The 15,130-nt window shown below is 50.5% G+C and overlaps 1 protein-coding gene across 2 annotated transcripts in view; it reads right to left on the bottom strand.

Annotated features, from left to right (window-relative positions):
* The window catches only part of ELK3 (ETS transcription factor ELK3), a 65,740-nt gene that overhangs the window by 10,262 nt on the left and 40,348 nt on the right, over positions 1-15,130 (bottom strand). The window contains exons 1-2 of one of the 2 annotated variants that reach the window (XM_053921904.1): positions 13,666-13,817; positions 9,073-9,852 (exon numbers count right to left, since the gene is read on the bottom strand). In XM_053921904.1, coding sequence (XP_053777879.1) covers positions 9,073-9,783 — 711 coding nt within the window. In that variant the 5' untranslated portion in view covers positions 9,784-9,852; positions 13,666-13,817. Of the gene's footprint in view, positions 1-9,072; positions 9,853-13,665; positions 13,818-15,130 lie in introns of those variants that run through there. The other variant, XM_024579349.4, reaches the window with a different exon arrangement.

Below are 15,130 nucleotides of genomic sequence, written 5' to 3'. Positions count from 1 at the left end.
AAGGGGAAAAACAAATCCTTTCTTGTCAGATTGGGTGTAAAGCCAAAATGCTGGGTTTCCCGGGAGGATGCCAAGGACCGCATTTGCCTGCACACACTCAGCAGGAGTCCTGGCTTGCAAGCCAGCTAGTGGGCAGGAGAAACAGCCCACCCCAGCTGGCGAGTCTGCATGGCTTTCAGCAAAGGCACACTCCCTTCCCCGGGGTGGTTTTGCCCCTTGGTGACTAGAAAGAGCTCCTCGGTGGTTTTGTGATATCAGTATGTGCTTTGCCTAAGAAGAACCACAGTTCAGGTTGCATCATGCTGGATGCTAATGTGTTACTTTTCCCTAGAATTGACTTAAGCAGCTTTGTTAATCATTGAAGAGCATTTGGCTTAAACAGAGTTGAAAGTTCTGCTCTGCTCAGAGGAATGGAGACAAATGTCCAAAGGTTCTCAAACTGTGAAGCTGCCAAAAGGTAAACTATTTATACCTAATTATTCGAGTGTTTGGTTACACAGAATTTTCTACATGTTGAATGACCTATAAGGTTACTAAGATAAATAACCTGTTTTGGATAAGCTTCCCATTTGTTCTAACCCAAGGCAATTTCACAAGTGTGCCCTGGCCTAATGGCTAAGACTTAATGGTTCTGCCCTGACTGGTGTGGCTCAGTTGGTTGGGCGTCGTCCTGTAAAGGAAAAGGTCACTGGTTTGATTCCCGGTCAGGACACGTGCCTGGGTTGTGGGTTCAGTGCCCAGTTGGGATGCATATCGCAACTGATCAATGTTTCTCTCCCTCTTTCTTTCTCCTTCCCTTCCCCTCTCTCAAAATAAATAAAGTCTTTAAAAAAAAAAAAGACTTAATAGCTCAGCATGGGCTCTGCCAGTTTCAGAACCACTACTTCTTAGCTAGGCAACTGCTCTATGCCTCAGTTTCCTACTCTAAAATGAGGAAAAATGCCTATGTTAACAGGATTGTTGGGGAGATCAAGATGACCCGTGTAAAGCTCTCCTATGTACCCGGCACAGCAAATGCCCACCAAGTGCTGAAGACAGTTACCACTAGTAATTCGGTAGAAGTCTACCTGACACACTAAATGCATTCCACCTATTCATGGAAGAAACCCGCAACTGCATGTGGAAAAGCACTTAATGTTCTGCAGCAGACAAACCAGTCTGGTCAGCTGGTACTTGAAGGCTCCTCTCAGTCCTGTAAGGCTCACCTCCACGGGCTCAGGTGACCTGAGAGCTAATATTTGCATGTTACTCGAGTCCGGTTCCAGCCACAGCACGCCACGTTCCATAACCAGTGTGTTGAGAGGCTCCTCGTTCACCCACCAATGGAGATTTCAAAGCTCGGAAGAGATGAGTCTTCTGAACTACAAAACCTGGCTAGCTTTCTCTCATCCACGGCCATGAACATACACCCACTCTTTCTTAATCCTTTGAGCTATATACAGTGTTACATTTACATAGTCTAAAACGTGTACCCATGTCTGGATTTGAGATGTTAGCACACATGTTTTTCTAAGGGACATGGGATGTATTCAGAAGACAGTAGCCCTCTGTTTCTCATGCTTAATGTTTGAAGGGCCGTTCATAATATATGCAAATGAATATGGTGAAGTGACTTCATCCACTTCTCTCCCTCCCATCTCTGATCTCCCTGAAGGTCCTGTGGCCTTACAGAAAGAACTGTTTGGTTGCTCTTTCAAGGAACGTTTTTATAAAGCGTGCCCTGGGTTATCTCAGGTTCAGTGACAGCTTTCAGAGCATTTCTCCACAGTCAGGCAGGGAGGGCTGAGCCTGAGGACTACAGGCTAATGAAAGAAGCCATAGCAAAATGCACTCGCTTCCTCGCCCATGTGTCTTTTGAATGATGAGGAGCTCCTGATCCTGTAAGCTGCCAAGGAGGGAGATGCCTTAAGGCCCCCGGGCAACCAGCATTCCCTTTCAAGGGGAAAAACCCCCTTCCAGGGTCTCATTCTCATGCATCCTCCATACTTAGCTCTTCCACTTAATAGTGAGTCTCCTATAAAGCTCACACATCTGAGCTATACCCTGGTGTGCTGGTGTCCAGCTGCACTACACCCAAGTGCCTTCTGACCTCCTCCTCCCACCTACCCCTGCCCCCCTCTGCCCATCAAAGTGCCACCACTTCAGAGGAGACTGTCCTGCTCTCCCTTCAACCAGATGCTGCTACTCTTTTTTGAGCCCTTATAACACTTTACCACCACCTTTTTAAAGCATGTTCTGCCTCATGGTATGGTGGTAATGTGCATATTTTTATTATGCCTCTGTCTGTAACCTTTAAGATACTGTCCTTGCTCTTCTTTATTCCACCTGGGGCACACAGCTCCTAACTACTGGATGAGCTGAAGTGATCAGCCCTTGCTTCTCACCTGGAATGCCCCACATGCTCAAACGTGAAACTACCACCTTCTTTCCAAATCCAGCGTTTGACTATCAAAGTGCCACCGCTTATCTATCCACTCAGGAAATACTGCACATGGTATGTGTCACGTGCCACAGACGCAGTACAACCCAGCATCCCAGTCACCAAGATGCAGAATGCCTTCCGCTTGCCACAGCCCCTGGGCATGATCTGTGGGTCCTTCCTTGAACTCATTCCTCTTTATTCTACTCCTGCTGCGAAAGTACAGCCTCCTTAGCCACAGTTCTGGGTTCCCCCGTAACCTGGTTTTAGACGACACTCCCTAATTTCCCTATAAGAACCCTCCCACACTGCTCAGTATGTCCCACAGAATCCCAGAATCTCGGCCAACCAGTTCTTGAGCGGGATTCATTGCAGAACTTCCCTGACCACCCAGCCCATAGCTCCCCGGGCTAGACCCACTCCACAGGCCAACTCATTGTTTCCATGGTTTTAACCACACCGCACAGCACACATTGATGACTCCCTAACATTATCTCCAGCCACACACTCTGGAACTCCAGCTGCAGCTGATGTTTCCACCTGACTCAACATGGCCCAAATTGAACATGCAACCTTTCCCTTTGAGCTTATTCTTCCTCCCATGCTCCTCAGACTCAAGTGCAGGACCTCCCCTACCACTTCCACATCCGGTCACCAAGTCTTACTGTTGGTGTTCCCCTTGCGTCTCTCAGATCTGTCACCTTTGGCCCCATCCCACTGTCACAGCCTTCGATCCTCATTGTCTGTCACCTGGAAAATTATAATAGTATCCTAACGAGTCCCAGCCTCACTTCCGCCCAGCCCGTGTCACCAGGACGATTTCTAAAACACAATCTGGACTATGTCACTCATGCCCCATCTCCCCACCCCCTTCCTAGACTACTGTACTAAGCCGTTTCACATCTTCATGCCTTGGCTCCAACTCTAACTCTGCCTACAATGCCTTCTTCCCCTCATCTGCCAGATAACTTGCTATGATCCCTCTGTACCCTGCCCACGTGTGCTCACCCCTCCACGAAGCTCTCTCAACATCCTTTGCCCACCCCAGCATAGTTAACACCTTCCTCCTCAGCATTCCTTTTTGCCTGTGTATTCCTTCTGCACCACGTCTGGGACACTGGTTTAACCAACTTCAGGTCAGTTACTGCTGTCAGGGATGATCTAATTCACGGTTGTAACCCCAGCTCCGCCCACAGCAGCTAACACCTAAGTGCTCGACCCATGTTTGCCAGACTGGACTAAATGGGCTTCCCCCTTCTAGTCCTGAGGTGCTGCTCTTCCTGTGTACTTGACCCTTATGGGTGCTGTCTGGTCTGTGTGTTTACCTTGTCATAGCAAGGTCCCATGTCATAAAAAAATAGGCACTTTGACTTTTGGTGTCCTCTCTGTGGCTTCAAATCATGCTCAATAATTACTTGTTGACAGTCTAATAGGAATTTTTGTTTTCTTTGACTTACACCTCCAGCCGCTGTTACTTTCCCATCAAAACAAGACTGAACTCCTCAGCCAGCGGTTGGGGCCTCTGAAACACGACCCTAACTTACGCTCCGCCCCTTACCCTTCGCCTCCTGGACAGCAGCTGTGCCTGTGTACTCGCCTCTGTATGCCCAGGTGCCTCGCAAACAGGCGGGTGGGGGTGGCGGGGGGTTATTCACCAACTGTTTCCCAAATGAGTTAACAAACAGTAGCCGTGCCTTCGCTGACCGACTGAAAGGGATACGCGAGTACCGTTGAGCTGTGCAGCAAGAGCATTCGCAGAGGACTGGATTCTGGGATCTGAGGTACTAGTGGGTCATAAAGGAGAGAAAATGAGGCTGTCCATTTAACCGTTTGTTGTGCCAACAAACGCCTCCAATCTCAATCTCCCACAGATGCCAACAGAATCCATGACAGTGACACGGGGGGTTAAAAATATCCGCACGTGAAAGGTGACAGTGAACCCCTGGAAACTCCCAGAGTTGTCAGAGTTCAAAAAAAACCGTGGTTTTTAAGGCCTTTAAAATTAGAGAAGTAGAATCACACAGACCTGTGTGTGGTACTGAATGTGCTGACCTTACGGGGACAAAACAGAGAACTGCAGAGGGTCCAGGCCGGTACAATATGTGGCCTGGAGAAACAGAGGAATGAGGGTGGGAGTGGGGAAGAGGCTGGAGAACCATGAAGGATCAAGAGAAAAGGCAAAGGAGGAGGGAGAGGAGATGGTCCCAGGGGGCGGGGAAGAGGGAGCCCAGACCTGGGACAAGCGAGAACCTGCAACGGGAGCGTCAAGTCCCGCAAAACTGCCAGCGACGCCATCCAACGCAAAGCTCCTAGAAGGACAACCTCGCCACTCAAGGGAAGGAAGCTGCAGGCTGAGCAGGGGAAGTGTTAAGAGTGAGATGAGGAAAAAAGCTAACTCTATTCCTTCTGTGATAATGGCGAGAGAGACAATAAGACAGGAACCGCCCCCCCAGAGCTGGGATGGGGTACAGTATACCCTGATTGCCCCTCAACACACACCTCTGTTTCACTCAATTCCCACCTTAGGGGTTTGGCTCAACGTTGTTACATTTAATTGACTAGGAAGTGCAGGAAGGAGGTTTCAGCATTTCAGTCCTCAAACCGTTTCCACTCAGTGCTAAGCCAAGGCTGCTGCTACTAGAAACAGCCCGAGGCACGCATGCTCACACTCGGATGGCGTGTTCATGCTGCGGTGCCTGCACATTCCTGAGCTGAGCATCTTAAACACCATACATGAGGTTAACAGGGGTCTTGGCACAAAGCCTCTGGTTCTGAACAAACTTTGTTAGAAGATGAGGAGGGAGAGAGCGAATGGAAGAGACAGGGAAGGAAGAGGGACATACGACACAAGGTGCAGAAGATAGAGGATCAGAAGTTCCAGCTGGCACCGTCCAGGCTGCCACGGGACCTGGCTAGGACCCGGGAGGGTTTCACATCCTGGCGTCTGCCCTGTCTCAATTTCCGCAGCTCCTGCCATCAGGGACAACACCCTTGCTCTTCTAGGAGCAGTCCAATATGACCTTGATAGTCTGGCAGCTGTTACCCTTGGCAGCCAAACTCCAAGTTTATCACTCGGTACCCAGCTGGCTTTGTATTCCCACTTTCCAGTTCCTCACAGTCCGGGTTGAGGGGCCTTTGGGCGATCTCCGTGTCTGTCTGCACTAGTAATCTGGTTTCCGAAAAACTCATCAACAAGAGTCACCTCACCGCATGTCGCACAGGGCCCAGCAGACGCACCCCAAGTGTGTTTGATGGGAGCGGTTGATGATTTTCCCGCACGTCATTTTGCAGATGAAATTTCAAATCTGAATGCGGGCTTATCTAAGGTCCCCGGAGGGCACTGCAACCGCAAGACCCTGGTCACACCGAGGCTCTGCTCATCTGACCTTCCTCCTGTGTTTCTAGCTGGAAAATGGGAATTATTCTTAATAATAAATAAGTGAAATATAAATAAATAGTTCTTGGAATAAACTAAATTCTTGGGAATTTCATGTTCAGGGTATCAAGTTATTCCAGCCCAGCTTTCACCTCTTTCACCCATTGAAAAAAGTCTACAGGAGGTTCCCACAGGCAGCCAGATGTTTATGTCACACTGTGCGCACCGCAGAAGGGAGCCGTGTTTCTGAGATACAGGCGCCAGGCCAGGAGGGGAGCCGGAGCCGTGAGAAAAACTCCAAGTCCCTGCAGGGGGAAGGGATCCCCCAGAGCTAACCTGGGAGCAAAGGGAAGTCTGGCTCCTGTCTCCTGGGGGCAATTTCAGGGACCCGGCCCGCCGCTTTCCACAGTGTGGTGGGCTCCTCAGAGAGCCAGTGCTGTGTCCACTGGAGGGGAGACCCGTGAGTGGGTTGGGCTCTGGGGCACACGAAGCAGTTCCCAGGGGATGGAATCTCAGGATCCGAATCCTACACTGACTCCCGGTCTCTAAATCCTCAGGATAAAACCCCGGGAAGTGTGTGACTGATCACATGTCGTGCAACTGAAACCAGTACAAAATAATATTGGATGGAAGCTGTCGTTAGATGAAACGGCATGACCATCCTGTCGACCTCAGGGGACCCGCTCGGTGAACATCCTTAATGCCTGAGCCCTGCCCTTTCTCTGGTCTCTGGTTTCTCCCTCACTGCTTCTCTCCCTCCCCGTCAGCCGCCCTTGGCCACCCACACCAGGTGCAGAGCGGATGCTGCTAGAAGGTGAGGGCATCTCAAGTCCTGAGAGAGTGCCATCTCCCGAAGGCAGTCCTTGCCTCCTTTGAGCCGTTCAGAGCACTGTGTAGACAGAGCACTTTCTTCACACCCCACCCCCATCCCTCTCTCAGCCCAGGCCCCCACTCCCCTCCCCTGTGTCCTGGGTCCACACCTCGCCCTTCGCCCCCCTCCTTCAGGAAGCCCTGGTCCCCTTTCTGGGACTCCTGCCACTAACTCACTTCGCAGCGCGAACCCTCACAGGTTGGCTGAGGACCATTCGCTCCCATCTGCCCAAGGCACAGGTCACCTGGCTTTCCTAGGCTTTCCCCTCCCTGCTTTTAGGCCAGTTCTAGCAGGTTCTGCCTCTCTATCCTGAGATTTGCATCCACCCTGCGTCCCCATCTCACACCAAGGTCCCTCCTCTCCTCAGCCCCACCATATGGCAGGCACCCTTAGTGCCACTGAGCAGAGCCACCCTGAATTTCTGAATTTGCTGTGTCCAGGTCCAAAACACAGAGCTTGCCTGAGCCGATTCCCTGCTGCACGACGGCAGGGCTGGCAATGGTCCCGGTCGGCTCAGAGACAGTGAAACAGGCTCTCGGGGAAAGCAGACACTGAAATCAGAGTTGGCCTGGCCTGGCCTGAGACCTCACTACACTTTACGTAGCCAACACAAAGCTGGCCGGGGGAGGGGATCTTTACACTGCCCACCCCGGCCCCACTTCTCACGTTACTGTCCTGAGGCATTTACTCAGCAGTCCTTGGTCACAGGACAGTTTGCTAGGCTGACACCAAATCTCTGGGCCACCAACTTGCAGGGAGAAGCCACAGAGAGGAAAACAGCCAAGAGCAGCTTTCAGTTGCTTTGCAGACTTACCATCAAGGACAACCAGGCGTATGCCCGGTGAGAATCTATGCCCACAGCATTTTACTTAAAGCCATGGATTCTGGAGCAGAAAAACTAGGTTCAAATTCGCTTCTACCACCTATCAGCTGTGCGACCTTGGACCAGTTACTTTAGTACTGTGCCTCATTTACCTCAGCTGGAAAAATGGGGCAATAACGGTGCGTACTTCATGGAGCTGAGACATAACCAAGAGAATACAGTGTCCAGAATAGCGCCGGCCATACAGGAAAACCTCAATATACGCCGCTGCTGCTAAGGACATCACAGCAGAGAGTGCAGACACAGGAGACAGGCCCCGCTCCTCCACCTCCAGCACCCCCCTACCTGGGGCCATGCAGCTCCCCGACAACCACCCCTGCCACTTGTAGCTAGCCCTCTCACCACGCCTGTAATCCCATTGAATCCTCACAATAATCCATTTCACAGATGTGGAAACAGGCTCAGAGATCAAGTGCCCTGTCACATTCCACCGAACGGAATAGCCAGGAACTGAATCCAGGTCTGTGACCCTAAAGCCAATGAGCTTAATGCTGCCACCAAAATGCATCCAGTTTTCCAGAGGAAACAGAACAGGGTTTCCCAAACATGTGCTTGCCTTTTTGCCCTGTAATTGCCGGCTGGACAAGAAAGAGCATCTGAATATAACATTTAAAGAAAAAGGCTGCCGCCCTGGCTGGCATGGCTCAGTTGGTTGGAGCGTTGTCCCGTGAACCGCAAGACTGCAGGTTCGATTCCCAGTCAGGGCACATACCAAGTTGTGGGTTCGATTTCTGGTCAGGTCATGGCACATGCCTGGGGAGCGGGTTCAGTCCCCAGTTGGATGTATCCGAGAGGAAACCAATCGATGTTTCTCTCCCTCTCTCTCCCCCCCTTCCTCTCTCCCTAAAAAAAGCAATGAAAAAATGTCCTCAGGTGAGGATTAAAAAAAAAGAAGAAGAAAGTAAGAAAGAAAAGGCTACCTTCCCGTTGGAGTTAATAGCACTGAAGACTTTCGTGCCCCCTAAGTTTGCTTTCCTTTCCTGGCCTGACGTGGACCTGGGCCTCCTCACAGGAGCGCTGCTGTGACTGAAGCATCTCTTCCTCCACGTTCGGTGGGGCCATTATTGTCCTTCGTGCTATTTCTTACTAGGAACTACAGGGCAACACAGTCCACACTGACAACTGCAAGGCCTGCATCAATCAGTTAACACCTATTTTCTTATTAACAGAAAACAAATGGCTACTTACCACGTTCCCCACCAGAGAGGACTGGAAAGTTCCATAAAGCCCCAATACCTTCTGAAATGCCACTGGACCCCCACAGCCTTGCCCAGGAAATCACTGGGTCTGCCCTGATGGTCAGTGTGTATGTTCCATCCTTCTTTCATCACTTCAGGCCACTAAAAGCCAGAAACCAACCAAGCATCCCACTGTAGCCAATATCCTACCTTCTCTCTTGTGGATATCCAGGCCTGGGGGTGGAAAAGTAACTCCCTTCACATTCACACAGACTTTGCTACACCGGGTCCTGAAGACAGCTGCTCTGGCAGCTCTCCCTTCCTCTCCGCCCGGAGCGCTCTTACCTGTGCAGTGAAGAAGGCTGGGGTGAGGGAGCCTGAGGGCAGGGCGGGGCTGTTGAGGGCGATGGAGCCAAGGTCGGTGCCGGAGAGCACCAGTGGAGGTGCGGAGATTTCCAAGCCTTTGGGCTTTTTGGCCTTTGGGGGAAGAGATGGAGACCTGGTCTTGGAGCCCGATGACAGGTTCAAGGGCTCTAGGGAATCCGAGTCATGGCAGGCGGCCTCCAGGAAGAGGCTTCTGTGTTCAGAAGGGAGGGGCGAGTTGGGGGACAGGGACGGGGACCGAGAGGAGGAGGGTGAGGTGGACGAAATGCTGGCGGCATTCGGCAACATTAAAGAGGAGATCTTGGCTGAGACTGAGGAAGCCAGGAAGGCCTCGGAAGTGGAGGGCAGGGACACCACGGGCCTGCTGACGTGCTTGTCGGTTTTATTGGTCACAAACCTGATGACAGTCCTCACTTCTTCCACAGGAGGGCTGTCTTCTGGTGGCTCCTCCAGCTTCTCCGTCTTGATGGCCTTGAAGGCTTCTGGTGGGTTCTGCAGGGAGTTAATGGTGAAGGACGAGTACAGGCCTGAGTGGATGTATTCGTTGCGGCTCGTGCCTTTGAGGGCTGCCAAGCCGTGTCTGTGTGCCTCTCGGCCCTCGGGGGGCGCCTTGCAGTCCCGGTCCTGCAGCAGAAGGCTCTCCCGGCTGATCTCCACGGCGTGAGGGTCCATTTTCAGTATCTCCGGGAAAGAGACAAACTTGTACACAAACTTCTGTCCGATCACCTTCTTGATGATGTTCTGTGGATGACACAAAAGGAGACATGGAGAAAATCAGTGCACCGGAGAAACCGAGGCAGAGCTTCACTGGAAGAGGAACTTGTGCTGGCAGGGGCACCAGAACATTCCTGAGTCACATGGCTTGGCTGCAGTGTAGCGGAAAGAGGACTAAAGTTGGAGGCAGAATCAGATTGGCATTCTGGTTCTGCCGATCACTAAGGATGTGATCTTCAGCAAATTGTCGTTTTCAGTTTCCTCACCCCAAGTCAAATGAGCATTATGATTGCACCTAATAATGTAATAGCTGCTATTTATTAAGCACTTACTATACAGCGGCATTCATGCATGCGTTATCTCATATCATCTGTACAACAATCCTAAGAGGGAGGTGTTATTAAACTCCCATTTTAAAACTCAGGGTAGTAAGCTTAAGAGCGCTTAAATAACCCACACAGCCACGTGGTAGGTGAGTGGCAGAGACAGCATTTCCTTAACCATAATACAGTATTGTCTTACCTACCTCTGGGACTTGTGAGAATTCAATGAAATAATAATGGGAAAGTGTTCTGTAAGCTGGAAGGCATTATAGAAACGTAAGTTATTATCACCAAACACCACAATGTTTTCTTAAATCATGCAGCCATTTTTTCCTGTTTTAATTCTCTGCCAAGAAAGCCACTGGAGGGAAGCAAACTGTCTGCTTTGGTATTTACGGCACTCGTCCAGCAGGTTAAGTTGCTAGCATCTACTTCTGGCTCTTCAGTACATGGCTCCAGTCTTCAGGAGGATTTACATGAAAGCCAATAATCACTGCAAAAATTTTCATGCCCTTTGGGAGACCGGGCTTCACACTAAAGGCTGTGTATGGTGCTTGTGGTCTGTTACATCGGAACGTTAGCAAGTAGCTCTCCAAGGCTCACGGGGGGCCCAGGTGCTCAGGGAGACAAAGGCGGTCTCCCTGCACCCCAGCATGCTAACTTGCCTTCATCCTTAACTGGATCTTACATCCCAGAAGAGAATTTGGCTAGCAGGCAGGAGGGAAGGGCATATTTACGGAGCCAATGAGGTTTTCCACAAGCAATTCCTCAGGGCAGCCACCGAAGGGAGTGACACACAAGGTCCCCATTCAGCACCGGAAACCCCAATAACACGAATCCTGGCAACATCACTCGGCGCTGCACACAGGAAGCTCACCTGAACGATTCATTCCAGCGCCACCCTGGCACCTGGGGCTGCCATTTAACCCGTTTATTCTGTCTGACCTCATTCTACACTCAACAGTAGAGAAACTGGAAGACACTTACAAGCCTTCAGAGAAATTTGGGAAACACAAAAGTCCCACCTGGGTCTAACTGCCCGCATCTCTGTGGGCAATGCAGCAGGCCTGTGTAGACTATATGCCCGGGGGGGGGGGGGGTAGGAATCAGCTCCTGGCAGGAAAGGGTTAAATGAGGGTGTCATTCAGTGCCACCTGATCCAGAGGCAGTTCCTGGTAAAAAGGAAGCATCCTTGCCTGCTGTGTACCTCTGCTAAAATTAAGTACCAACCTTTAATTTTATTACGGTGTTCAGAACATAATGTCTGAGCAGGAGATTACATTCATAACCAAACCAAGAAGTAATTTGGGGCTGATATAAAAATGATAAAAACGTCTCTCCTCATCAAAAAATAACTGGGAAGGGAAAGGCAATCTCAGGGAGAGAGCTGCAAGGGGCTTGAGGCAGCAAGAAGAACATGAAGAGCATAAAGAACAAGCCCCGTGATGGGCAGCTGACAAGCAGATAAGCAGAATGCACATGACAGAACATCACCCGGCCGTGAAGAGGAAGGGCGTCCTGACCCTGCTCCAGCACGGATGCACCCGGATGCCATTGCCAAGGGAAAGAAGCAGGCACAAAAGGCCACGTGTGTGGTTGACTCTATTTCTATAGGATGTCCAGAAGAGACAAATCTATAGACAGGAAGTAGATCAGTCCTTTCCTAGCTTTTGGGGGTGGGATGAGGGAATTGAGGGGTGCCGCCTAAATTGGGAGCAGTGAAAGTCTCTAACACCGCGCTGACGGAGGCACAACTCTAAATGCACTCAAAGATACTGCACTGTTCGCCTTAGGCCAACTGGATGGTATTTGAATTCCACTTCAAAAAAGCTATTTTTAACAAAGAACATGAATCTTTTTTTCCCCAGTTCACTGAAATATCACTGACGTGTAACATTGTGTAAGTTTAAGCTGTACAATGCGATGATCTAATGCACTTATACATTGCAAATGATTACCGCAGTTGGGTTAGTTAACACCTCCATCACCCCACATAACTACCATTCCTTTTTGTGGGGAGAACATTTAAGAACTACTTATTCTCTTAGCAACCTTCAAGCGTATCATACAGTGCCGTTAACCAGAGCACCTCGCTGCACATTCGGTTCCCAGAATGTGTTCATCTTATCACTGAAGTTGTACCCTTTGCCCAACATCTCCGCACGTCCCCCAGGCCCTGGCCCCCCACCCCCAGCCCCTAGAAACCATCAATCTACCCTGTTTCTATGAGCTTGTTTTCATTTTTTTAGATTCCACATATAAGTGAGATCACATAGTATTTGTCTTTCTCTGAATGACAGTTCACTTAGCATAATGCCCTGAAGGTCCATCCAAAACAAGAAGAATATTAAGAATTTTACATGTTCAAATGGAAGATCGGGGGAACCTTCTATGGATGCACCGTGACTGGCACAACATGGCTAAACCCTCCTCTGAATATAAAAAATGGAGCCACCTCAAAGGACACTGAACTTGGCCACAGCAAGAAGGGCCTGTCAGTAGCTGCTGCCTCCACCAAGTCACACAGTGCAGGGTTGGGGACAGTTTACGGAGCTGACCAAAGGGAGGAAGAAACAGCCTTTGGGAAGATCCAGGATGGGTCTTGAAAGAGGGAAGGAGCAACACGGCCCAGCTCTGTACCCAGGGTCTCTGTTGACTGGAGGGCAGCAGGCCAGGAAAGCAGCCCCCATGCCCACCAGGACGCCCACAGCTGGAGGCCTGCGCAGATGAGCAGGCTCAGAGGAGGTGAGCGCCAGGTGGCTGAACTGACAGCCCCTTGCTACTTCCCTTCCAGGGCACACTCCGGACAGTAAGGAAAGCAGGGGTACTTGAAGATTTCTCTGTGGTCTCTGAAGGCAGGTGTCAAGAGTTTGCCCCACGAGGGGTTCGCTGCAAAACTCAGTACAGGGAATGATGATGGGTAGTATTGGCTGAGCACGTACATCTGTCAGGCTGTGTACTAAGGACTTGACCATCTTTGACTTGTTTAATCCTGAGAGATTGGAACTGTGATTGTCCCCACTTTAGAGATGGGCAAACTGAGGCTCAGAGGGTATAAATTACCAACGGTCGCACGCTGGTCCTTGGGCAGCCTCGCCCCAGAGCGCTTGGCCACGGTGGAAAGTGATACAAGACTCAGGCCGACTGAGACGGCCCAGGACAGGAGAGCACATGGCGACAGGCTCTTATTATGGAAAGGGATGAGGATACTTAGGAAAAGCCTGATTTGTTCACCCCTTCCTCCCAGACTCACAAGTATTTGTTGCTTACAGTTGCCTGGTAACCTGACAAATGCCGTCTGTGTCTGGTTGAGCTAAGTGACTCCAGTGTGGTTTTAAAGGGACAGTTGCACACGTCCACTTCCCTGCACACACACAGGACCAGCCTCTTTGTTCATAATTTTCCATTACGTGCGTATTCACCACCAGTGTGGACTCCTGACCCGGTGTTCTGTGTTGCGGTTACAGGCAGTGAGGGTGGGCCACCTCTAGTGAGGGGGACAGCAACAGCCACCTACCTAGCCCCGAGTGGCAGTTCCAGGTGAAAGTGAAGGCCCAGGTCCAGAAATTGTTCCTGCCATCCCCATATCCCAGCTGCTGCTTTGAGAAAGCAGGAGCCTGGAGAGGGAGCAGTCCGCCCAGGCAGGGCAGCGGCCAACTCGCACCAAGGAATCCGTCCTGACTCACCAGCTCTCTCTGGCAACGGGAGGGTCTCCTAGGTTGCTCCACCCCAGGGGGACAGAGAACACTGAGACAACAGGACACATGTCCACTTCCCTCAGTGCCGTCTGCTGCCCTGCCAGATCACGGGCTTACTGATAAAAACAGGTACCTGCCCAGTATGTCTGTTGGGAGTGTTTAAATATGTGTACACACACTGAACTCTGCCTTCTCCCACTGAAGAGGAAGCCGGAGCCTGTTCAGTAATCCCATATAGTGGATAAATCAGAAGTGTCTACTTCTGATGGACTGTGATTTAAAAAAAACAAAAACATTATACACAGTGCTAGGTAATGAAGAGATGCTTATGGAATTGAATTTACCCTCTTAATTTTGATTTATTAGAAATGATGTTAACCACATGTTTGTTGAATGAATAACCCTCCCAGGGAGAGAACTGACCCAGGCAGGAAGCCAGTGCCTTCGCCCCAAGAGGGGCACAACTTTCCATGGCTAACCCCCAGGATGGTTAAAACTCCACGTGACTGCATCCCAATATATACCCACATGTACTTATTTGCTGGCATTTTTTTTCACTCCTCACCTGAGGATATGTTTATTGATTTGAGAGAGAGAAAGGGAAACATCAATGTGAGAGAGAAATATCAATTGGTTGCCTCCCATATGTGCCCTGACCAGGGATCAAACCCACAACCTAGGTATATGCCTGACCAAGGATTAAACCCACGACCTTTTTGGTATACGGGACAACACTCCTACCAACTGAGCCACCCGGCCAGGGCACTGGCATTTTTAAAATGAAAAACCCCAGACAGACAGCAGGGGCCATATGCAAACCCCTATGACCTCGTACTTCCTGCAAGAGCTTAATAAACTGTAATTTCATTTATTCTTTTGTACTGGGCAGGTACCGCTGTGTGTGTCGGCTCTGGCACCCGATTTTGGTGTTGGTCACGAAGGGGCGTTCCTGTGCTCAGACTTCTAACCCCAGCTCTCACTTCTCTCTAGGGCTCCGTCTTTCCCAGGGCTGCCCCTGCCCCAGCAGAAGCCAGGTGAGCAGTGGGTCTCCATCAGTACGGCTATAGTGGCCCCCCTTAATTCTTCACCATTTGGGGGCTCCCAGGACTCCTGTCCTCTGATTTTGCAACTTTCCTATCATGTCCTCAAAGTTGAGAAAGTCAGCAGCTCACGAAGCAAACAGGACAGGTCGTGCAGATTTCCTAGCAAACCACCTGGCCGTTCCTCAACCCAGCACTCAGAGCCGAGCTGGGTATAGGGGACAGAGGGGCGGGTCTTCCCAAA

Source organism: Desmodus rotundus, chromosome 3 (assembly GCF_022682495.2).
Source record: "Desmodus rotundus isolate HL8 chromosome 3, HLdesRot8A.1, whole genome shotgun sequence".
NCBI lineage: Eukaryota > Metazoa > Chordata > Mammalia > Chiroptera > Phyllostomidae > Desmodus > Desmodus rotundus.
The sequence above is the reverse complement of the archived record's forward strand: the minus strand, read 5'-3'. Positions and strand labels throughout refer to the sequence as shown.